Below are 25,767 nucleotides of genomic sequence, written 5' to 3' on the forward strand. Positions count from 1 at the left end.
TGCTTGCCTCATTGGCTTAGCCCTCGTTTGTAGCATCTGCTAAACAAAATATGAATGACAAGGGCTGTTTCTCAGGCTAGTGGATCATCCTTGTGGCTTTAATAGTTGCACAATTTGCTAATCAGTTTCATAGAATCTTAGAGTTGGAAGGTACTCTTAGGGTCACCTAGTCCAACCCCTTGCAATGCTGGAATCTCAGCTAAAGCATTCGTGACAGATGGGTATCCAGCATGCATTAGTCAGCATACCAGTTCCATTCCTGGAGGTTTCATATGTGGCAAGGAAGCCATTTTCAATTGTTGTGGCCCTCATTTGGAACCTCCAGAACGCAAAAATATTATCAGTAGCCCCACAGCACAATGTGTACACGTTTATTTGGAAGTAAATCCCACTGGGTGAGTACAATGGGGCTTTCACTGTAGTATGCATAAGAATGTGGCCCTATAGTGCAATCCTATATGCATGTCTATTCAGAAGCCTTAATATTAGGATTAGCTCAAGACAGCTGCAACCTCTTGGCTTAAAGCAGCTAATATTTGAGCATCCTCTTCTAAAGATTCCTTATTACACAAGACCAGGGTGATGAAAAGAGCAGATTACGTAAAAGGGTCATGAGCCCTCGTTCCCTTTCTCCCTTCCTTGACACCAGGCACTTCCATGTAATATGTTCCTTCTGTTAATAAACCATAATCGATGGGGCACTAATAGACGCATGATGGATGGGTAGATAGCTCTTTTCTTATGATGGAAGACCTGGCTTTTACTTGAAGTTGCAGATTTAAATTGGAAGCTGATGCACGTTTCAGCAGAACACTTTGGTGCATATGTGCTCCCCCCCCCTTTAACATAAAAAAGACATCCATCATTTAATATATTTTAATGAGCCCTTCAGCCTATGCTAAAATGCAGCTTAAATACAGCAATTGTATGTCATTTCAGTCAAGAACTGAAATGTGTGTGTTTGTGTGTGAGAGAGAGTTACAGAATCTATAAATGAACCTTATTACAATAGAAGCATAGTTTCAATGTTGGGGGTGTTATTTCTGACTTGGTGTGACCTTTGGCCTGTTTGCTTTCTTGAATGATGGCAATAAATACATCAGTCTTTTACTCTGAAGTAACTCAGGGTATTCATCTGTATTCTCTGAGGATCAAGATGAAGGCAAAGCTGGGAAACCATAGAGGAAACTGATTATTTATTTGGATGTTCTGTGGAATTCACAGTGCAATGCAGAAAACATCTGGAATGATTAAAAAGAGAGATCGTGCTGCTATGGGAGGGGAGGAACCCTGTTCTTCTAAGTTGTGAGAACCGGTAGTAAATTCACACATGAGCTGTGAGTCACATCTCTTAGCATACAACTTGTAGTTCTTTATCATGAATAGACAAATTCACAGAGCGTATGTTTACTGATGGACATAGATAGAATAACAGATGTTGGAGACAAAGGACCTTCATCTTTGATTAGGGCTTTCTGTTTGCATCTAGTTGGCAACTGTTGGAAGGAGGCTTCTGTGGAGGTTTGGTCTGATTCTTAGGCATCATTCAAATCAAAGCTCCATCTAGTTCAGGATGTCTTCTACTGCCACACCAACTTTTGTCCCTGTTTGGCACAGCTGGGCACACCTGAGACATGTTCTTTCTGGGAAGATTGTTGTTTTTGTTGCTTTCCCTTTAGTGGAAAGGGGAAGGAGACCACAAACTTGTGGTGCATGTTTTTTTAGTACCAGAGTGGGACTTGGGCAGCATCAGAAAGCCTAGGGTTTTGTTTCTAGGTTATTTATTAAGGAACTATTAAAGAAACAACAACAATAATCTTGCCAGTTTCACTCTCCACCCCTGCTCAGTCATTTGTGAATCTCACAGTGAAACTGCTGAGGCATCAAAGACCATTGGAATGAAATGAGATGGGCTTGCAACTCCTCTGTCCCATCTTCCCAGAAACCTTGTGGAAATAATGGCTTTACATCTCTCATGCAACAGATGGGATGGTACAAGGATGTGTTAAGTTTGTAAAAGCTAGAAGGCATTGGAAGGGAGGAAGCCATGTGTTAACTTCCCCATGCTGGAATTGTTGTTCTGCAGGGAGAGGGCTCTCTCTCTCCTTCCCCAGCTAGTGCTGCTCTTTTGATACCATGCATCAAACCAGAAGTTGGTCCTTTGACACACAGCCCTAAACTTTCCATTCCGCTTGGTGCTTCACGCAAAGACAAGTGGAGAAGCATTGCAAAATACCTCAGCCTGTGATTGCTGATGGTGCACAAATCCTGGTCAGCATTTTTTGAGGGTTTTTGACAGTGCAGGTGCCACAGGAATGATGTACTTCAAATGCATGTGCAACTGTTCATCAAGAACTTCCTGTGGCTGGACAGGTTGTTGTTGTTTTTTAAAAAAAACCCAACAACACACAATAACCTGCTTAGTACTCTATGTGCTTGTGAGGTGATCGTTGGAAGCCTGGAGAAAGGGGAAGGTCTGTGCATGAACAAAACAGGCACTTTCAGGCATACACCACGCACCGGGGTGCATGGGATATACCATAGATGTAAATGTGGAAATGGGCAAATGGTGTGAATATCCAGAATTCTGATAAAAGTGGAATGAGAAGGAAAAGAAATCAGCAGAATATTTTAATGACTAGCAGCTATCAACATGCCTATGCTCTGTGAATTTGTGTAATCCTTTTAAAACCATCTAAGCCACATTTGGTGGCAGTGTGAGATGCCCGTTCCTTTCCTTCTTGAAACATGCATCCAGCCAATGTGGATACAGACCTGTATCCCGATTTGCTGCATGTGTGTAAGGCTCCTTGTGCGGGTGGATTCCTTAGCTGGATCAGAAGGCTTTATATTTTCCAGCTCACAGTTCATTCATTCTGCTTCTCTCACCCACCTTCCTATTCACCTGTCTCAGCACTTCTTTAGCCAGGAATCAAAGCACAAGCTTTCGAGAGAGTCTCTTCTCATGGAATTTTCAACCTCATTTCATAGGTTTACAAGAGCCTATTGTTCACATTCAAGCATTTTATTAGACACATTCAAGCTCATAAAAAATCCAGACTGAAGCTCTGAACTTTGTATATTTCCCCTCCTAATTTTGCCTTAATCTGCCATATTTTTCTAAATAAACCTTCTCCTACTTTGTAAGGAAACTGTTTTAAAACGAAGGTTACGATCCAGTCATGTTCCCATTCATATTGCATTATCTGAGGCTCCCAACTGAATCTTAGCCTGGCATTATTGGAAGATCATGTTTTATTCTATAGGCAATTCCTAAAAGCTTTTTGAAATACATGAATAATTCACTACGAGGGTCTTTGGGCTTTTGCTGTAGAAGACGAAATGGATGTTCCAGAAGAACTAATAAGGAACTGCAATCTGAGGTTGAGATTGTGAATCTCAGTAGAATTATTGGCACCAAAGCCATGGGTCACGATGAGCATCAGAATGGCCTTAGTGCATCTGCTGCCTCTTACTGAACATCCAGTTTCCAGAGGCGACCAATTGTATGCCTCTGGGAGTCTGCAGGCAGGGTCTGGGGGTAATGGCTGACCCTTATTTGTTCCAGTAGCTGAGATTCCTTCTGAACATGGAAAAGCCATTAAACAACCAGGGACAGAATTCAGGGCCTCACAGCCTTCCTAGTTGCTTTAAATGGTGGATCACCCTACCTAATTACTATTGTCTTGTATTTAAGCTTTGCTAGGTTAACAGAAAACAAAAGAAATATTTAGAAACATAACTTTCAGTTTGTTATATGTCTATAGTATGGTGATCTGCGTATATACAATCTCTAATATACACAGCATTAATTCATCAGTCTTCAGAACTCCTCCGTTTTTTTGTTGACTGTTCTGGTTCCCCTTTTTAGCCTTGGAGGTTAATGGTGAATGATGGATGGCAAAGAGCCACAATTCAGCATAATGTTGGGGTGCCTCAGCTACCTGCCCCTTAAGGTAGAGTTCTACCTTGGGGTGACCACGAGACATGGGATGACAAGCTGGCCTGGGGTTTGCTGCTCCGGTTTCTGATTTGAAATCTGGTTTGAACTATATTTACATGACTCCAGGGCCTTCGCTTTAGATGAAAGCCAGCAGAAGACAAAGAGAAATGACAACATGTGCAATGATATTTTCTGCTGTACAACAGCAATAGCAATCTGATATGGAGAAATACTGATATCGATAATGCATAAGAAAAGTGTGAGGGAGAGAGAGAGAGATCGTAGGTGACCGGCATTTGGGGGACATTATGCACAATTCTCAATTGTTGGAGCGTGAAATGACCTAAAGTGATTTTTATGTTACATCTTTAGATTGTTTGGCCTGTATCTCATACCCGGAGGGACGAATGCCAGTGGGCCGGAAAAGATATTCTGGTAAGTACAAATCTGCCTCGCTCTTTTCTCCTGTCCTTTGTAAAGCTAGTCAATATTTCATGAACTCTCATCTTTTTAAATTTTAAAGCTTGTGATTCTCCCCCCCCCCCTTTTACCCTTTTATTTAAGAATTGCTTCATTGTGCTAGGTTTGTGTAAAGGCAGTTTTTTCCCTTTCTTCCCATGTAAACCTGTGAAGGTAGGTTTACATATAAGGGAATGAGCATATAATTGTCCCCTTATTTAAGGAATCTAAAAAGTTTGACCTCATTTCTGTAATGACTGAGGCCCTCAATCTGCAGGGTGTGCTGAATAGACAGACCATTGTGAATGCAATAAACCTCATTAATGTCAAGAAGTTGCCAGGAAGGCCTCAGGGGTCTTCCCTGACAGGAACACATTGATGCCTAAGTGATGTTAATTCCCCCCCTCCCATTGTGATTTTTTTTTTCTAAAAAAAGAAGAAAGAAAGAAAATGAAAACAGTTATTTCAGGCCTTCATTTTCTTACCATCACCCTTTCCCCTCCCCCATTTCCTCATCCCTTCCATATGATCTATTGGAGAGAAACCTGGTTGCAAATTGTAGGAGTATTGAGTGGAAAAAAAGATGTGGGACATTTACTAACCATACGGAAAATGAATACATTCCATATAGGCCAAAAGGGAAATCACTGTGTTTGCAATAGCTGAAGGGAGAACAGAGCTAAAATATTCACTAAAATTCACTAAAATATTCATAATGTCAACTGCTGGAGGTCTGCATCCCAATAGTGTCTCAGGTCATAAGTGAAAATGGGTTCACTACCCTTAACCTGGTCTCCAGTGAACAATGGCCTCTCTCCATATATTCTCTTATTAAAAAAAAGAGAGAGAGAGGTTAAAATAACAGGAATTTTAGCAGGACTAAGACAGGAAGATGTTTTTAAAATTGCCCAAGTTGAAGCTGGAGAACAGAATGTTTACATTCAATTCCATCCCATCACACACTTAGTCTTTATGACATATGGGCTGCATCCAACAATGTCGCTCAACTGATGGTAAGGCAGAATAGGGAGAGACGCCGTTTGTTGCGATTATTGTGCCTTCCTCTGTAGCTCTATGAAGACTCACACCCAAATATGCTCTGGGGACCCCTCAGTCCTCTGAAGCAGATTTGGAGTGAGGGGTTTTGGAAGCTGTTGGGAAGAGGGGGAGCTCACCAAAAATTGCTTCCCTTTCTGGTCCGCTGATGGAGATCTTGCCATCCGCTGAATGGCACCATTGTATACTGTCTGCCATCTTCAACATGTTTCTACTGTTGCAGTTGCCATAAAAATCTAGTCAAGTCAGGTGATGCTTTTTATTGGGCTAGCTAGACTTTAGAAATACTAGAAATGAACTCTACTTCAACCATAGGGTTTTCAAGGGGGAAGTAAAATACGATGATAGTTTTTCAAAATCACTGAAGACAGTTTTGGGAATTACTTTGTATGTGCTCCTTTCTTTTGGCACAACTTCAGAAACCCATATAGATGATCAAGGAAATCTCAGTGGGCTTTCATTAAGGAGAGAATACCGTACATGTGTTTGTTTGTTTGTTTGTTTGTTTGTGTGTGTGTGTGTGTGTGTGTATGTTTCATATTAGTACCAGCATATCCTTATCAAGATAGCAGATATTGCACTCTTGTGATTGCCTAGAACTTTATAAATCAAGTTCTTTATTTTTTTTTATAGCCATTTTTATTTTAAACTATGTGATTATTAATCTCAAGGCACAACCAATTCCATCATACTGAAAATTCAAATTCCCTAGCAATAGGCCAGCTGCAACAGCTGCGCTGCTTATATGAAATGAATATTAACTGTATGCCGTGTATACAAACCCCACCAGTCACCTCAAACATGACCTGAGACTAAAGGTTTCTTTTGTAACTGTATTGGATTGTAGGCTGTATTTTCACTCTGCTGGAGTCCAAATGGTTCTTTCTACGCTTCAGTGTCAATCACACAGGACCATGAAACTGATATAGTCTGAGGTCTTGACATGTAGCATGCCAGAATTGTACTGCAGATTGATAACTAGGGAGAATCACCATCAGCTTACATTTTTGAGGGGAGGGGGAAGGCAAGGCAAATAAAAATAGTCCTCTTGTGGGTTGAGGGGAGGGAATTCTGCACATACAGATAATTTTGATTAAAGGTGCATTCCTCTGTACTGCAACTTCTTGTCTCTGCATGCCCTGGGTTTGTACACATACCTGTGAACATCTCCAAGGAACACAAACTTTGGCAAAAGAAATGCAAGCAGACAATGAGGGAATAAGTCCTACGCCGAGAACACAAATTTCTAGGCTTGGTATCTATGAGTGATTCCCAACACATGCTTTTTGTATGTTTAGACTCCTGCAAGTATTTTTAATTTTTGTCCCACAAATGAAACTTTTGCAACTAGAATGAAATATTCAAATGTATGGCTATTTCTCCTGGTCCCATAATAATGTGAGATTTGAAATGCAGACATTGATGTAGATGGGTTCTTTTCTGGAGAGTTGCCAAATTTCAGAGCTCTTGGCAATGTTCTCCTAGGTATATCAGATAGAAGTAGAATTCTAACATAAAAGAAACTATATCTTTACAACTCTGGATTTCTTTATGGATCATTTGTAAATAGTGTTTTGTTAAGAGTGTAAAAACGATATATGATAAATTTGCAAATTTCTTTATATCATTGCTTTTAAGGTCATTTTTTAAATGCTGAGATTATTTCTGGGATCCACTGTATGTGGAAGACCACAATCTGGTTCACAAATGCCTGCTTTCCACCTGCTTTATCTACCCTTGATTGCTATACTGTTGGTGATCAGTTGATGAATATAAGAGCTGACTCTGTGAGGTCAAACGCTCAATGCTCCTCCCCCCTAAACGAGTTCTGGTTTAGAGCCAGTTGCACTGCCTGACACTCAGAAAGTGTAGAACAACAAATGGGGTGTGCAGCGTGTTGCACAACAGGGAACATTTTGCAGTTTAATGAAGGAGAGGAACGTGGGGCCATAGTCAGTCTTCTGCACTCCATCCTAAAGGGTACCAGAAGGGCCATTTCCTTAAAGGACACTGACAAACTGGAACGTGTCCAGAGGAGGGCAACCAAAATGGTCAAAGGCCTGGAAACGATGCCTTATGAGGAACGGCTAAGGGCATGTTTAGCCTGGAGAAGAGGAGGTTAAGGGGTGATATGATAGCCATGTTCAAATATATAAAAGGATGTCATATAGAGGAGGGAGAAAGGTTGTTTTCTGCTGCTCCAGAGAAGTGGACACGGAGCAATGGATCCAAACTACAAGAAAGAAGATCCCACCTAAACATTAGGAAGAACTTCCTGACAGTAAGAGCTGTTCGACAGTGGAATTTGCTGCCAAGGAGTGTGGTGGAGTCTCCTTCTTTGGAGGTCTTTAAGCAGAGGCTTGACAACCATATGTCAGGAGTGCTCTGATGGTGTTTCCTGCTTGGCAGGGGGTTGGACTCGATGGCCCTTGTGGTCTATTCCAACTCTATGATTCTATGATTCTAAAAGAAAATTGTACCTTGCACCCTCTGTGAGTTACCAATGGGGTAGGTTGCTATGAAGCCAACCCAATGGACAAGAGAAGGGGCAGGGCTGAATGCACAATTGTGTTCTGTTGCACAACATGGATCTAAAGCGAAACACCCAAAACAGAAGGGGCATGAAACGGCCATTGTTAACTAGTGCTATTATACCTTAGAGATCTGAATCTGTGTACTGAGAGAATCTCTTTTATTGCTTGGGTTGTGAATGGAAGATATGAATATAAGGGGTGCATTTTACTGCCTGTAGGCTATTGTGCAACCATGCAGCGACAGCCCCAGCCCCCAGGGATCATAAGGAAGGAATAAAGACTCCGACAACATATATGGAATTAAAATTAGGCCACAACTTTATTAAACTTCTGAATGTAGGAAGACCTTTGCTTAGGCCTTGGGCGTGTATCCCTCCCAGCCCCCCAGCCGGGGGGAGCTGGGGCTCATCAGGGTAAATGGGATATGGGGGTGCTCTGCGAGACGTAAGTGTAGCAGGCAGCCAAGACCATATCCCCACACGCAGGATAGTTCACTGATGACCTTTCGGTGTATGACCAGTGACACCCATATATGTAACCCCTTTAAGAGGGGGACCCTGGAATTGCCACCACAGGGGGTGAGTCACCACTTCACGTGCCCCCCCCCCATAGGGAAGAAAAGACTAAAGGATTCCACCCAAGGCCATAACCGCCAAAGGTGTGATGAATTGCTACAGGGAAGACAAAACCTGCCAATGCAGGAAAATTTCTTCCCGGTCCTTCAACAGCAACCAGTCAAAAACCGCAGAAGCGCCAGCTAAACAGGAAGGAAAAGTTAACCTGCAAACAAGAAACATTAAACAAAGGGAGGGTTGGGTGGGTGAATTTCCAGAGCTGACTGCCTGGCTATTGTCAGCTCCACCCCCAATTTATAAATGGGGCTGGCCCCACCTCCCCGCAAGAAACTTGATTACTGAGGCTGGGAGAGAACCTCCAAAAATTAACACTGAGAGGCAAGCCAGCCCCTCTTTGCCAGTAAGCTCCCTGGGAACTGTAGCACCATGAGTGATCCCGCAAAGGGCACCCACAATGTATAGTGTGAGTGCTCATTATTTTATTTATGGGAACAATGACAGGTATTTGTTTCCAGAGATAGCCTCACATTCATCAAAGAAAAGCAGTTGTTGTTTTTTTTTAAAAAAAAGACACCACCAGCAGCAACAACATAGGAATGAAGTTGTGCTTAAAATCCAACCAGTGATTCTTCATGTTTTAGAGATTATTTGGCAATCAGTAGAGCAAAAGGAAACCTCTTTAAAAGGTTTGCTCTTTTTCACATTTGAAATATTAACTATACTTTGGTGTCCTCTCCTAGCTTGTCATGTATTGATGACTGGCTTCTTAAAAATCTTTTTGTGACTATATTTCATTGAGAAATTGCTGTTCCAAATTATTTCGGTTTGCTGCTCACAACAGGTTGCTCCCAGGATGAGTACAGGTATTGCTTCCTATCCACAGAGGGCTTGGATTCCATTTTTAATTATTATGAGGTGTGTTGCCTGAACATGCAAGCATCCAAAGTGTGGCTAGGGGTGTGCAAGCCAACGCCTTTGCAACCATTATGCCTCCTCAAGTCTTTCCTGTATTGCTCAGGGAAGATCTACATTCACTTCCTACACATGTTCCTTTGAACACAAGTAACTCCTTAGAGACCCTGATCATGCAAGAGGATTCTGTTCACATTTAAGTAAGCTCTTGGTTCAGTGTTGAAATAAGGTAAAGGTAAAGGTACCCCTGCCCGTATGGGCCAGTCTTGACAGACTCTAGGGTTGTGCGCTCATCTCACTCTAGAGGCTGGGAGCCAGCGCTGTCCGCAGACACTTCTGGGTCACGTGGCCAGTGTGACAAAGCTGCATCTGGCGAGCCAGAGCCGCACACGGAAACGCCGTTTACCTTCCCGCTAGTAAGCGGTCCCTATTTATCTACTTGCACCCGGGGGTGCTTTCGAACTGCTAGGTTGGCAGGCGCTGGGACCAAGCAACGGGAGCGCACCCCGCCGCAGGGATTCGAACCGCCGACCATGCGATCGGCAAGTCCTAGGTGCTGAGGTTTAACCCACAGCACCACCCACGTCAGTGTAGAAATAGCCTATAATAAATAGCATGGAAAGGGGAAAAGACATTTCAGATTTCTGGAAACTTTCTGTTTTTTAAAAAATGGAGATGTGAGAGCTAAGGAAGGGTAAATTGATCCTTCCTATCTACTTTTCTGGCAGAACAACTTGGTCTCTGTTGTACCCAAACCCACCTATTGCTTCCTGCCTCACTTAGACAATCCCTTCCTGATTAACTGATTTCCAGGGCTCTAGATCCTGTAAAGGGTGACACAGGCAAGTTTGAAAAAGCAACTTGGCAAAGCTTGTTTCCGCAAACGATACTGTGTGCCAGATTTTAATTGAAGGGAAATTTTAGACTTCCTTCAGTGAAGGTGTTTTCATTCTAGTATTTCCTATGGGATGGTAAGGAAAATCAAAATCAAAGTAGCTTTTTTAAAAAAATGAATGGATACTGCGGGCCACATGCAGTTTCACAGCCTGAGCTTCTGTGGTATGTTTGTTGACAACGTATACACATTGCTAAGCAACTACCTCTTATAGTTCCAGCAATCTGTCGTGTCCTTTCAACACGTCCTTCATCGACATTCCCTCTCCACTTTTGACTGAGAACTTTGAAGTTCATTTATCACAAATGGCTGCAGCTGGAAATCTTTACAGGACATGAATGATCTGAACTGGGACTTCAAAGATTGGCTGATTTATAAGTGGTTTATAGGCCTATATAACAGGCCGACAGGAGCTGTGTCTGCCTTATTAACAGGTGTTGCTTCTTAATAGCAAGTGCCACCTTTTAATACTGATCTGAGGTTTACTATCCCACCTAGGCCTGATGCAGGTTGAGATTTCAGCCAGAGGATGAGATCAGATAGGGATCTGCAAAAGCCAATCCCAAGAACCCGCTGCCCTAGGGATCCATGCACTTCTTTGATATTTTAATCCACCCGGACTGGGCTTACAATGTGATCAATGCCTCTCTGAGGGAGGACATGGCTCCCCCTGCTTAAGATGTCAGTAGTTAAATCTTCCTTTGGGGGAAAAATGGATCCTTTGGCTCTGGATAATTATTGCCTAGTACTATTCTTGAATAAGATTCTAGGAAAGGTGGTGGTTTCTCAGTGCTAGGTGGGTTTGGCTGATCCTGATTATTTGGATCTGTTTCAAGCTAGTCTCTGGCCTGGTTTGGGGACCAAACAGCCCTGGTGGGTGACATATGCTGGGGAATGATCAGGGTTACTGCAACCATGTTGGTTCTCCTGAACCCCTCAGCAACCATTGATACAATCAACCATGGACTCATTGTGAGTGACCTAGCCAGGACATGGTGCAGTCCCTTCTGGAGGGACATACCCCCAAAGGTGGTACTGGGGAACTCCTGTTCTGCCTCATTGACCTTTTGGGTGCCTTAGAGTTCTGACTCTTCCCCCATGCTTTGTAACATCTACCTGAAGCCACTGAGAGAAGTATGCAGGTGACCACGCTACTCTACCTCTATTTCCCTCCAGCTATTTCTTGGGAGACTATGGAAACTGTGGACAAACGTCTCCACTTTGGGGGTGTATGAGGGCAAACAACCTGACTTAATCTAGATAAGATGAATGTTCTACAGTGGGGAGATGATGATCTGTATGGACAGGGAAGGCTGCATATGTGTGAAGCTGCACTCTCCCAGAAGACCCATGTGGGTGCTCCTGATTTTGGCACTATCTGTTGAGTTGCAGGTGACATCTGTTACCAAGGCTGCTGTTTATCAGCTCTGACTGATTCACTGGTTTTGGCCCTGTTTGGAAAAGCTTCAGGTACTGATTCCTTGTTTGTGCAACAAAACATACATCACCAATTCTGTGCCAGCAGCACTGATTGTCGGTGCATTTCCAGTCACAAATTAAATTGCTGGTGGGAAGAAAAGGAAGCAGCAGGAGATTTTACTTTCTTGGGTTCCATGATCACTCCAGATGGTGACAGCAGTCACAAAATTAAAAGACGCCTGCTCCTTGGGAGAAAGGCAATGGCAAACCTAGACAGCATCTTAAAAAGCAGAGACATCACCTTGCCAACAAAGGTCCATATAGTTAAAGCCATGGTTTTCCTGGTAGTGATGTATGGAAGTGAGAGCTTGACCATAAAGAAGGCTGATCGCCGAAGAATGGATGCTTTCGAATTTTGGTGCTGGAGGAAACTCTTGAGAGTCCCGCGGACTGCAAGAAGATCAATCCTATCCATTCTGAAAGGAAATCAGTCCTGAGTGCTCACTGGAAGGACAGATCCTGAAGCTGAGGCTCCAATACTTTGGCCACCTCATGAGAAGAGAAGACTCCCTGGAAAAGACCCTGATGCTGGGAAAGTTGAAGGCACAAGGAGAAGGGGATGACAGAGGACAAGATGGTTGGACAGTGTTCTCGAAGCTACCAACATGAGTTTGATCAGACTGTGGGAGGCAGTGGAAGACAGGAGTGCCTGGCATGCTCTGGTCCATGGGGTCACAAAGAGTCGGACACGACTAAACGACTAAAGAACAACAACCTTCAAACCCCACATAGGTTTGAATGGTCTTTCAAATAACCTCATTCTAAGCTGGCCATGGAGGCCATGTTCATGGGCTAATTAGTAAGATCTATCAGGTTGGTCAGCACAATAGACAGGGCCTTTTCGGTGGCCATACTGTGATCCATGGTGATGTCCACCACCAAGAGAAAGTGATAGCCTAAGCAACATTGACATCAGCAGGACCTTGGACAAGGACCAAGGTGCTGGTTCAGGACCATGGTTAGCAATCCTGTAGCTGAAGAAGAAAATGTAGGTTGCACCTGCAGTGTCTAGGAGCGGCTGCCTGTTTCATAGTCAGTGCAAGAGAGTCAAGATGGAAGTGCCCTTCCACTGTACCCATGGTGCATCTGACCAATTAAAGGGCCAGTACATTTTTCTGCAGCGGTTGACTTTTTCTAGGCAGTGGGTTTTGGACTGCTTTGAGGAAATTTTCTTGGGACTTTTCTAATCATCTGAAATGCCAATAGTCCAGTCATTGGAGTCCAGTGGTAGAGCTGTGGAATCAGGCAATTGACAGGTTTTTAGCCCACCCACTGGTCAAAATGGCCCACATGGGGTGGGGATTGGGTAGCTGTTAAAATGACCCACCAGCTAGAAAAAAATTCTCCACTTCTGAAATGTCTAACTCTACATAGGTGGCTTGTGTGAAATTATCATTTTACCTTAAGCCTCTGGATACTCCACAATTTCTTTTGCAGACTGGTTCTCTTCTAAGTATATTCTCTGTCTCTCTGTCTCTCTTTAACAGCATGCATTGGCTGTGGGTAGTATCTTTAGAGAAAAGAAATCTAATTCTTCCCATGAACTCGGTTCTATCAAGAAATCAGAAAGATAACTCGAGTCTCTCTGGTCAATGAACACTTAATCAGAGAGATAACAAGACTTGAAATGGGATGTGCTGGGCTACTAAAAATACCTTATCAATGTCCACACCCCGTCAGCAGCTTCATTCTGAAAATTCCCAGGAGACGTTCCAAGAGAAAGAGGAAATCTAATTTTGTGTTTATCACTTTTGTTACTTCCCTTTTGACAATACTCATCAGGCTTAAGAGTAATGTCATTCCTAAGAGGGCTGAATGTTTCACACTGTCTATTTAACCATTCCTTTTTGTTCACCATTTTAGCTACGTTTCCAGCTCTTTAAGGCCAAAGCTGGACATGATTTTCTCTGAGGAGGAGAGACAGGTTCTGATAGAAAGCTCATAGTGGAACATTATTTTATGGTGAAACTCATTTATTGAAAGATACAGGTGTGCTCTGATCTCACCTCAAAACCAGCCTCACTGAATTCATGTTGGCTACTGGGCTCATTTTAGTGCTCTCTCTTTCTGTCTCTCATATGACCTTTGTTTGGTTGTATCACTTCACCCTGCAGGCAGGGGCTCCCCCAGGATTGAATGCCCCCCCGACACAATAAAACCCCTATAGGTTAAGGAGGAAGGTTTTGGCTCAGCCATCTCCATGACATGCTTCTTCTCCTCTGCTTTTTTGTTTTAACAGGCAGAAAAATACTATTTAACATGTTGTTTTCAAAGGGCAAATAACACAGGCAGCTACCACACATAATGAATATGAAACATTCACCAGCATACGCATTGTACTCTCTTATTCTGCCAAGTCTCTGGAGCCAGTTTGGGTGGCGGGGTGGCAGGAGGGCACACAGGGGGAGAGGTAAAAGCCTCATTGCACCAATGGGACTCCTTGTCTTGGTATCCACTAGCACGACTGTTTAGTTGAATCCAACCCTCTGAAATCTAAAGAACATGAGCGTGACTTAGTGGGATACATCCCTAAGAAGCCCTGGCACTGTTCATTGTGTGGCCAGTTGTGGCCATTGTGTGGCCAGAAAGATGGCGACGAAGGTAGTTACTAAGTAAGTTCGCTTACCCTTATCAAAGTTTTAAGTGGTTTTAAGTGGTTTTTATCTTCCCCTGTTTTTATCCGAGAGTTTTAATGATCTGCTGGCTGTGCTGGCTTTTATCCGAGAGTAATGTGTGGCCAGTTCACCAAGCTGTGTAAGTAGTTATTTTCAAACACAGGAGAGTCAGCTGTAGCCTGTCTCTCCATCAACCTTCTTCTTCTTCTTCTTCTTCTTCTTCTTCTTCTTCTTCTTCTTCTTCTTCTTCTTCTTCTTCTTCTTCTCCTCCTCCTCCTCCTCCTCCTCCTCCTCCTCCTCCTCCTCCTCCTCCTCTTCCATGTTACTTGAAGTTGCAGGTAGAGGGAGTGATGGTAATAATTATTTGAACACAAGAAGGAACACCCTCCCTGCACCTCTAAGAATTAGCATGTTGGCAAAAGGCTGCACTAAAAAGCTACTTTTTGCATACTTTTCTACATCTGCGAAGTTTTCTGGAGTTGTGGGGAAGCCGTCCAACATTCAGCCTCCCACTTTCAGTTCATATATAAAAGCCCTTAGATTTCCAGATGCTTGTAAGGTTATGCAAGTGGGTTCATTCACTTATTTTTAAATAGCAGAAGTGAATGTTCTGTTCTGATAATGGTTCTGATAAGAAGAAATGGCAGTTCTCGCTTCAGAATAAATGCAATATTCTTCCAACGCCTGAATGTGTAATTTCCAAGCTTACAGAGAAAAAGAGGATGACTAGAATCTAGTGAAAACACCTAGTTCTGTTTTATTTATTTTTTCCATATACAGTGCAGGTGTTTTGACAGATGGGTGGACTTTATTTTTGCAATCGTCTAGGGGGAGAAATCTGTGTAATATAACGTAATCAGCATTATGTACCTTTTGTGTTTGGTTTTTTTAATCCTTCTGTGCTTGGCTCCTAAGTTTTTATTTTATATACCTTTTCATTGTTTGCTCAGGCTGTGTATATAATCCCTTCTATCTGTTTGATACACAAATATTGAGAGCCGCTTAATAATAAATAGAGAGATTTTGTTGCCGAGAAAGACGTACGAATTTTCAAGTGGTGACTGTTGGCAAGAAACTCCATCGCTAACATTTCATTCTTTGGTTTAGGGTGGTTCTTGTTCTCACTAGAGAACTTTGGAACTTTATCTGAAACTAAGAAATTGACAGAATAAGAGTGCGGAAGGATGGCCTGATGAAGCCAGAAGAGACTCATGTTAACATTGGACATTACTGATTCTCAAATGGTGTCATAATGGGAACCCTGTTATCATGAGAAATCTGTCTGATGTCAATGGATATTTTTTATGTAAAATCTCCATTCTACGAGCTCCTCGTGCGTCTTAAACGTAATGGGAGCTGGGTGGATGGGTGATGAAAGCAGCAGGGCAACTTCTGGACACTTCCGAAGCATCTGTCTGTCTTTGGATCATGGCCAAAAGAAGCACAAAGTAAATGTACTGTTGTTAATAATAATAATAATAATAATAATAATAATAATAATGGGATGGGAGATATATGATAAAAACAATCTCCACTTGAACTGCAGTCAGCACCCTTTCACACTCTTCCTAATAGAGCAAATGACGCCCTTTGGATGAAGAACTTTGATTTGACATGGGATAATGGCATTCAGATTCTCACTCCTCCTGGGGACCTTTGACAAGCCACTGTCAGCCTTTGTTCACCTTCTGTAGAAAGGGTGTGATGTGATCCCTGCTTAGGTCTCGCCCACTGAAAGTAATGGAACTAAAAGTCCTTAACTTTGGCTGGATCAAACTCATGCTTCATGACACACAAAGATTCATCTCCAGATCTATAAAAATAATAGCAAATGAGACAATGCATGCAGAGTGTTTAAGGAAAGCACTACAGACGTGCAGTACACTATATTTCCATTGACAAGCAACCTCCCAATTGTAGCTAGACAAAAGATCATTACATGTCCAAATATATTATATATTATATTATATTATTATATTATATTATATTATATTATATTATATTATATTATATTATATTCGAACCGCGGGGATTCGAACCGCTGACCATGCAATCGGCAAGTCCTAGGCGCTGAGGTTTTACCCACAGCGCCACCCGCATCCCTATTATATTATTATATTATATTATATTATATTATATTATATTATATTATATTATATTATATTAAAATGATTATATAATATAAAGGCTAGGTTAGAACTCTTCTCCCAGACATATATCTTTTTCTATTTCAGAGATCATTTTATATGGGGGGGGGGGTGTGCATTTAATCATGTGATTTCCACTTGCAATTTGAAGTGGCATAGCCTAGGAACAGTGCCCCCGTTTGTTGAGGGATTTGTGTAGATCAGGAATAAGCGTTCATGCACTTCAAAATTATGTGCTTCCTTATTTTCCCATCTGTTATATTTAGAGAGAGAAAGAGAGAGCGCTTGTGTGTGTATGTGTGCGCGCGCACACAGGCACACACAGGCACAAAGCCTTTGCTGTATTTGCCAGCATCTTACACCAAGATCACACAAGCTTTAACTACTCCGTATTGTTAGCATTGGCTCTCCCATTAAAGAGCAAATATCCTGTCGGCTGGAGGGTAAGGCAGCAACAGTGAGCTGCTGCCAAGTTGGACAAGCCCATTTTGAAGACGGCTAAGTCATTCCAGGCTCGGAGCCAGAATAGCGGGAGGAACTGCTTTGCATTGAAGTCGGCATACTTTGTCACCCGTTTCCAGAATAACACTCTTTGCCAAGTTTCACAGCTAAGACATGTCTGAATACCATCATACCATTGCTCTGTGGAGTGAAGGGGAGAGCCCTAATAAAATTGGCAGAGTATTTCAGTCTTGGCTATGTCATAACAAAGCTCACAGGGAGGCTTTCCTATACCATTTGGCAATCTTTTCACAAATGCAAATTTAATTAGGCTTTATGACAGCCTGCATCTATGGGGCCCAATGCAGTTTTTATTGGCGTTTCCTGTTTCCAATGGAGTATGGCTGTTTGGGTGGCAACCAATGTTAGAACTTGTCCCGTAGAGAGAAGGAAAGAGGGTGGGTTGCGGTAGATAGAGCATTTTCTACAACCGACATCATGGTCCTCTCTCTCAAATGGCGACTTTCAAATTGGAACAGAAGGTCAAGTCCGGGTGTCGTTCTAGTCTGAGACAACAAACAATTTTATCGCATCTTAACAATAAATTCTTTTATTGTGTCATAAGATTTTGTGGACTGTAGATTAGAGGATTATACAATGGTTGAAGTAGGCCCTAGTGCAGAGAACTTTATGCTACAATTAATCGTGAAGGTCCTCAAGTCGCTTCAGAGTCTTTGCTGCTATAGACTAAAATGATTGCTTCTCTGGGAAATGATTAAATGCATATTTTAATATGTAAGCCCTTTGAGTCTCTCCTATGCAGGTGAGAGACATGGGGAATACTACTGTGTTAATTTCCTCTTGATATTTTGGTGGGTTTCAATTCATTAACCATGGTGTCCAGCTGGAGTGACACTGGAGTGACACTGGGACACTGGGTATCTGAAGAAGTGTGCAAGCACATGAAAGCTCATACCAATAACAAACTTAGTGATCTCTAAGCTGCTACTGGAAGGATTTTTTTTCATTTTGTTTTGACTACAGCAGACACAGCTTTTTCTTTCCATTCTGTCTGAACCAAGGTGGGGTATAGATGTACTCGAGTGGTGTCTGGAGATGGTGACAGGCTAGATGAGGGCCAAAAAACCACAGTTAAACCTTGATAAGATGGTGGTGTTGTAGATAGGTTCATGTGGCTGGGAACTGGGAAGACAGATAGCTTGTTTCGGATAAGATACAGTGGTACCTCAGGTTACAGATGCTTCAGGTTACAGACTCCGCTAATCCAGAAATAGTACCGCGGGTTAAGAACTTTGCTTCAGGATGAGAACAGAAATCGCGTGTTGGCGGCAGCACAGCAGCAGTGGGAGGCCCCTTTACCTAAAGTGGTGCTTCAGGTTAAGAACAGCTTCAGGTTAAGAACAGACATCCAGAACGAATTAAGTTCCTAACCCGAGGTACCACTATACTTGGGATATGAACAACTTACACTCATGCACAGACAAATGGGGTGCCAGAGGCAGATCAGAAGAAACATGGTGGGTTGCATGTGATGATATTGGTCTCCCCCACGTGCAGAGTGAGTCCCATTGAAATAAGCAGACCTACTGCTAGGAGTCCGACTAACAATGAATATCACCCAGTATGTTTTGTTGAATCAAACAGAAAGTGGGGGAAAACTTCACTTTGAACTCTTTCCCTCAGTGGAGATGAAATCTTTGCCATCAATTTTATGTCGTTTTTGTGGTTTAATATCCTCTTTCACTCCCTTTTTTTCCCAGTTGCATAAAATATATAAAGGAAACTAATCTGCTGTGGCTGTATACGGCTGTAATGGAGCTTAAAGGCTCTTTTAAAACAGCTGTAAAACACAGGAAAGCTATTTTAGCCATTGCAACTGGAATGGAAACTTTCAATGGTAAATAAATTTATTTTATAGTTGAAGGTTTATTGCTCTTAGTAGCCCCTCCTAGTGTTTCATTAGCTCTCTTATTTCTATAATCCATCGTTAAAAATACGATGCGTTGTAGATGAGAGACAAATTAAAAAGAGAGGGTGGGATACATATTTTGCTGTCAGTTATATTAGCATTAATTTGGACAAACTCTGTTGACATTAATAGAGCAGCACTGTGTAAATCCGAAGTAATTGATGGAAGAATTTAGCCTAAGGGGGCAATTCACATACCGCTTAACACTGCTTGTAGTCTCCTTGACTTCATTGTAGCTTTGGAAATGGAACTGGTCTGCAAATCGGTATCTAAGAATTCTAGCAATAAGCAGAGCAGCTTCTTACTTTGTGACTTTTTCAAAAGGTGGGAGGCCATATCTTGGTGGCTGAGTCCATATTTTGCATGTGGAAGATCCTAACATTATATCCAGTTCAAAAGATCTTAGGTAACAAGAATGGGCAAAAGCCCTGAAGAACTCCTATCCACTGCTCAAAGTAGGGAACAATCTTTTCATCCCGATATGTCATCACAACGTTTATTTTATTTTTCAGAAGAAAAGCTGAAAAACAATATGAATGCTTTCACTTCTTATCTTAGGACCAGCGTACTTCAAAGGGGAGCATTATTATTTCATTTGGATAGGGTTGTTTATAGCTTGCTTGTGAAATAGCCTGAAGCCCCCCTGCCAGGCTTCATCTCACCTGCCCTGACAGATTCACTGTGCTTGACAGGCTTCCCAAATTCTCATCAAATGCTGAGATGTTGCAGATGAGGGAAACTGAAGGAAATTCAGGAGACGGTTGCCTGGGGGGCAGGGGGTTGGCTTCCAAACTGGCAATTAGTTTCCACAGATGTACAAGAAGTGCCAGGAGGAGATGGAGCCAGGAGGTCTTTTGAGGAGAGACTTCACCTCCTTTCCCAACCCTCACTGGTTCCATTATGAAATTGTTTTAAACTTACAGCAATGTGGGCAGTAGTTTGTTTTCCTCATATCCCGAACTAGCCATCATTTTATGTCGCTTTTGGCTTCTTCAAAGCACACTTGAGCCCAGCTGCTGTCCACATTCGGTATGAAGGACACATCACCTGAGCACCAGAGACTTTATACTGCAATTGCTCTGCACCTCCTTGAGGTTGGAAGATGTTCTGCTCACATGGCCTTTTGGCAAGGATGTGAAGCTCACCTATTCTGAAAGGCCTATGGCTTCTGCATAGCCACTGTAGCCTTTCTTGCCACTGCTTGTGAAGCTGTTGTTTCAGACTGTGTATTATTATTATTTATGTTTAGTTGGAAAGCCACACTGAGCCTTGGAAGGTTTAAAATGAGAAAGCAACAGTGAGTAGCTGCAGAAGTTGTTATGTAGCATGCCTGTGACAAAGAGAGGATTCAGTATTTATGTTGACTTATTTTATGCTCCTTTTTTGCCCTTTGTAGAAAGAATGTGCTAACTTCGTCAAGGTGCTTAAGGCTTACAACCAAACTCATTTGTATGTCTGTGGAACTGGGGCTTTCCATCCCGTGTGCACATACATTGAAGTTGGAGGTCATCCTGAGGTAAGTCTGCACCAACTTAAATTTTCATTGAATCAGTCATGAGTTCGATTTCTTCCAAAGCTGCATTCCATCTTCACCACTGTCTCCTGTGGCTGGAATACTGATGGGTCTGTGGATGGCAGTGAAGCTTTTTCTTTCAGTCCTGGTAAAGCTATATCGTAATTCAGAAATGTAGGGCCTGCTACAATTGGAGTTAAGCATCTCCAAGTCTCATTTTAAGCATTTCGTAATCTGGGGAACCGGGTTCGCGTCTCCGCTCCTCCACATGCAGCTGCTGGGTGACCTTGGGCCAGTCACACTTCTTTGAAGTCTCTCAGCCCCACTCCCCTCACAGAGTGTTTGTTGTGGGGGAGGAAGGGAAAGGAGAATGTTAGCCGCTTTGAGACTCCTGAAGGGGAGTGAAAGGCAGGATATCAAATCCAAACTCTTCTTCTTGTTGTGCTCTAACCTCCCAATGAAACCAGTGGGGCTTAAAAACCCTTAGCTGGTAGATCACACCCATAAGCCATTTTCTGACTTTCTTCATGATTAAATACATTTAGCATAGCCTCTGTGGTTTCCAAGGCCAGCTGCTCACATTTCCGTTTCTGCTCATGACTGATAGGTAGCTATCTAAGCATGTCCTATTATCAGCACCTTTGTTCTGGTGCCAGTTTTCCCCTTAAGAGCCGCCTCCCAGTCTGTGGAGTTTGACACCACAGCTCTTTTCTCCCCATCTGGAGTGTACAGAGCATGCCACATACGTGCATTTCCCAGTTTTAATATTTATCTGGAGATGGTTTTTGTCGAGTCAAATGAGGCCTGGCTTGTTTCATTTGCTCAGTTCTAAGTGCACACACCCAACCCTGGAACTTTCAGGCATGAGAGCAGCGCTCTTGCACAATTCCCACAGATTTCACTGGGTTTCCCGCAGAGGAGTATTGGGCAGATTGTGCCACTGCTTCCTCTGCTGCCCTCAGTGTCGTTTGCAGCCCAAACCTGCATAAAACCAAGCACAGATTATGGGATGTGTTTGTGTGTATGTGTTGCTCCCCAGTAGTGATTGGGAAAGATGGAGGGCACAAGGAGAAGGGGACGACAGAGGACGAGATGGTTGGATAGTGTTCTCGAAGCTACCAGCATGAGTTTGACCAAACTGCAGGAGGCAGTAGAAGACAGAAGTGCCTGGCGTGCTCTGGTATATGGGGTCACAAAGAGTCAGACACGACTAAATGACTAAACAACAGCAACAACAGTGAAGTTAACCAATGAAGGAGGCCAATGGAAACCAAAGGCTCACTTCAAAAAAAATTCCTTCCAGTAGCACCTTAAAGACCAACTAAGTTAGTTCTTGGTATGAGCTTTCCTGTGCATGCACACTTCTTCAGATACCACGAAAGCTCATACCAAGAACTAACTTAGTTGGTCTTTAAGGTGCTACTGGAAGGAATTTTTTTTGTTTTGACTATGGCAGACCAACACGGCTACCTATCTGTAAACAAAGGCTCACTTGTTAGCTTACGATTATTTATTTGTGACATTTATTGCATTTCTAGCCCAACTTTTATCCAAGGAGCTCAAGGGGGCATCCACGGTTCTGCCCCCTCTTCAAGTATTCCCCATAACCACCAAGGTCCAAGGTCAACCACTGAGCTCCATGGTCTCCCAGGTCCTAGTCTAACCATTACGCTACACTTGCATTTTTGAACAAGAAAACCCCACTCCACTTTGCAGTTATGGTGTGGTGCAGCAGCACATGTTGTGCTGAAAAAGGTCCCGGATTCAGTTTCTGCAGCCTCCAGATCTCAGATAGCAAGGCTCACTGAGCTGCTGCAAGACCATAGTTGGCCAGACTGACCAACGGAAGGAAAGCCGGACTATGGCATGGGCTTTACTGAGACACCGGCAGTCTTTGGCTCTTCATCAACTGTCAGGGACTTCCCACAGTTTTTCCATGAAGCTGCAGAGGAAGAGAAGGGAAGCACTGACTCTGCTAAGAGATCAGCTGGTTTCGTGCTCTTTTTAAGCATTTGGCAGTAGCCATTCCACCAGGCTCTCAGCTGGTCATTAAAAGGAAAGTAACTTTAAAAATTAGTGCCTGCTTCTTCTTTTTCTCTCCTACTATCCAATCCCTTTTCCCTTTTATGTTATGTCCAGAGAACTGCCTTGTTTTCGTTTTGATCCACTCTGGGAGCCTTTTCAGCTGAGTAAGCAGGCTTTTGAATAAATCTAGTTGCATGTGTTCTGTGGAAAGCAGGGACCTATAGCTTCCTGAATTTGCCCAGGGAGGGAGGGGACAGGATGTTCTGTATTAAAAGAAGCCCTTGAAAATAAGGGCCACATCCCAAAACAGGAAAAGCTGTTTTGATGACCTATAGACCTACCTGGGGTGAAGCTGAGCAACCCCATTCAGCTAGACTGATAGGCACAGATGCTGAATAGCTCTTTGGCATCCTAAAACTATGCATGTATTAGAAACAGGGGAAGCTGACTAGCTTTGACTCTTCACTAAGCTAAAGTCTTTCCATCTTATTTGATGGTATCATTTATATTGTACCCTTCAGCATCAAGAAGGATCACGAGGGATTTAAAATACAACACAAGTCCCAGCAATGAAACAAGAAGAATTTACAAGCAGGGCAGCAGTTAATTTAAAAAATGCACTGATAGTACAATAAGACACATGTCTACTCAGGAGTAAGTCCCATTCCATACAGTAATAATAATAATAATAATAATAATAATAATAATAATAATAATAATAATAATATCTTTATTGTCATTGCCCCCTCTCGGGGACAACGAAATTACTTGACTGCTCCATAAAAACACTAATTAAAACAATACAGTATAGTACAGCAAGGAAGATTAGATGACTTTCAAAGTCCATTCAGGGCCGAGATCGCTCTGGAGAAGAAGCTGTTCTTAAGACGGCTCGTTCTTGTCTTCATCGTCCTGTATCTCCGTCCCGACGGCAGGAGCTCGAAGAGACAGTGACCAGGATGCGATGGATCTTTTACTATGTCCAGTGCCTTCCTATGGCACCTTGTGGCATAAATCTGCTCTAAGGTGGAGAGTGGGCAGCCAACAATGCTCTCTGCTGCCTTGACAACTCTGCACAACCCCATCCTGTCCTGGGTAGTACAGCTTCCGTACCACACACATAAGCCATAAGTGAGCACACTCTCAATGGCACAGTGATAGAAGGCAAGCAGCAGTTTCTGCGGAAGATGGTTTTTCCTTAGAATTCTCAAAAAGTACTTCCAGATAATTGGCAAATGATCACTAAAAAAGAATCCCACGTGCAACGGTTCAAGCATATGGTGCCAGTCCTGGCCCAACTGCACTGGCTGCCAAATACTGTATTTTTCGCTCCATAAGGCGCACCGGGCCATAAGGCGCACCTAGTTTTTATAGGGGGATATCAAGAAAAAAAATATTATCCCCCCCCCCCAGCCCCAAAGAGCAGCGAACAGGTTGCGTGCAGCCTGTCTGCTTCTCCCAGAGCTTCTTGGGGCTGCTGGGGGAAGCCCGCGTCACCCCCCCCCCCCAGCCCCAAAGAGCAAAGAAGCCAAGACAGCCAGTGGGATCCGGTCGGGAGAGACTGCACGTGACTATGGCAATTCCCCCACCTCCCGCAAAAGCCCACAAGAGCTGTGCACCCTTTAAGGAGCACACTGCTCCTGCGGGCTTTTCTACGAGGAGGGAGAAGGGACTGACTGAAGCGGAGCTTGTGTGCGGCTCTTGGGGGCTTTTTCTGCCTGCCTCCCCCCTGCATTCGCTCCATACGACACACACACATTTCCCCTTACTTTTTAGGAGGGAAAAAGTGTGTCTTATGGAGTGAAAAATACGGTAATTTCCAGGTGCGATTCAAAGTGCTGGTTTTGACCTACAAAGCATTAAACGGCTCAGGACTGCAATATCTCAAGGACCACCTTTCCTGATATGAAACGACCTGACCCTGCAGTCATCAGCTGAAACGCTTCTTTGTGCACCTCTTCCACATGAGGTCCGGAGGGTGGCATCATGAGTGGCTCCCCATTTGGGGGATGCCCTCCCCAGAGAGGCTCGCCTGACGCCTTTGGTACATATCTTTAGGTGCTAGGTGAAAACATTAATCTTCTCCCAGGCCTTTGTCTGATTAAACAATCCATGGCCTTTTAAACTGGGAGGGGTGGGTGGGTATTGTTTTTGCTTGGTCCTGTTATGCATTTTTGTGTTTTTATATTGTGAATCACCCTGTGATTCTCAGATGAAGGGTGGCGTAGATCTTCAATAAATAATAATAACTGAGTGCTCCTGTCAGTAAGGACTGGTTGCCCCTGCTTGGGGGAGACATAAGACCCACATATTTGTTTCAATGTTCCCCACCCCATGGATGCACAACCCCAGCTCATGGGTGGAAGACTAGATGCTCAGCTCTCTATGTTTTACTTGACTGATCCAATCTGATCCAATCACAGTCTGTTGAGACAACAGCAGCATTAAAATTCCAAAAATCTATATTAAGGGAATATATTTATTAGGTCACTTGGAACATAATAGGTCTTGTAAAAGGTGTCCCCCTAAAGTGCTGGGTTTTTTTTTTAATTTTCCTTATGGGTCTGCATGGTTACCTTTACTTATTTGTGGATTTAAACTTTCACATGCTCAGGAATAGTTGGAGTTTCTCCCATCACTTCATTTTCTCTTTGAGGTTTTTCTAATATACAGTGTGATTGTATTATACTAACAAATGTTTGATATATAAAAAAGATGTTTTACTTTTGTTCGTGAAGTAACTTGTCCAGTTATGCTTCCAAGGACATTTCAAATCCATAAAACAGATTTGCCTATGTTTTTTCTCCCCTGAGAAAAAAATGCATTTACTCAGAGACCACCTCATGAATTTGACATTCAAGTCTGCAGATTGCTACAAAAAATAAAGACATCATTATTCAAGTGAATGATGCTACACTTAATCATTTTTAAAAATCAGATTTCCATCTTGTAGAAAAAATTAACATATTCCTCCAGTGATGATTTAAGAACTACGAATATCTCCCCCCCCCTTCTATATTAAAACATCTATTAATTTTTAAACGCTCTTACTTCCAGGCATACAGTTTTATAGAGCAGGTTCTTGTTATACTCTTGAGAGATTTATTTCAACATGTATTTTTGTCAATTATCAGTTGTCTCTGGACCACACACACAAACACACACACACACACAATCACTGCT

General features: G+C 42.8%; 1 protein-coding gene across 2 annotated transcripts in view; it reads left to right on the plus strand.

Annotated features, from left to right (window-relative positions):
• The window catches only part of SEMA3A (semaphorin 3A), a 194,222-nt gene that overhangs the window by 71,926 nt on the left and 96,529 nt on the right, over positions 1 to 25,767 (plus strand). For both annotated transcript variants that reach the window (XM_028728772.2, XM_028728771.2), the window contains exons 3-4: positions 4,316 to 4,378; positions 20,443 to 20,562. In XM_028728772.2, the coding sequence (XP_028584605.2) occupies positions 4,316 to 4,378; positions 20,443 to 20,562 (183 nt within the window). The remainder of the gene's footprint in view (positions 1 to 4,315; positions 4,379 to 20,442; positions 20,563 to 25,767) is intronic.

This window comes from Podarcis muralis, chromosome 6 (assembly GCF_964188315.1).
Source record: "Podarcis muralis chromosome 6, rPodMur119.hap1.1, whole genome shotgun sequence".
In the NCBI taxonomy this organism is placed as follows: Eukaryota; Metazoa; Chordata; class Lepidosauria; order Squamata; family Lacertidae; genus Podarcis; species Podarcis muralis.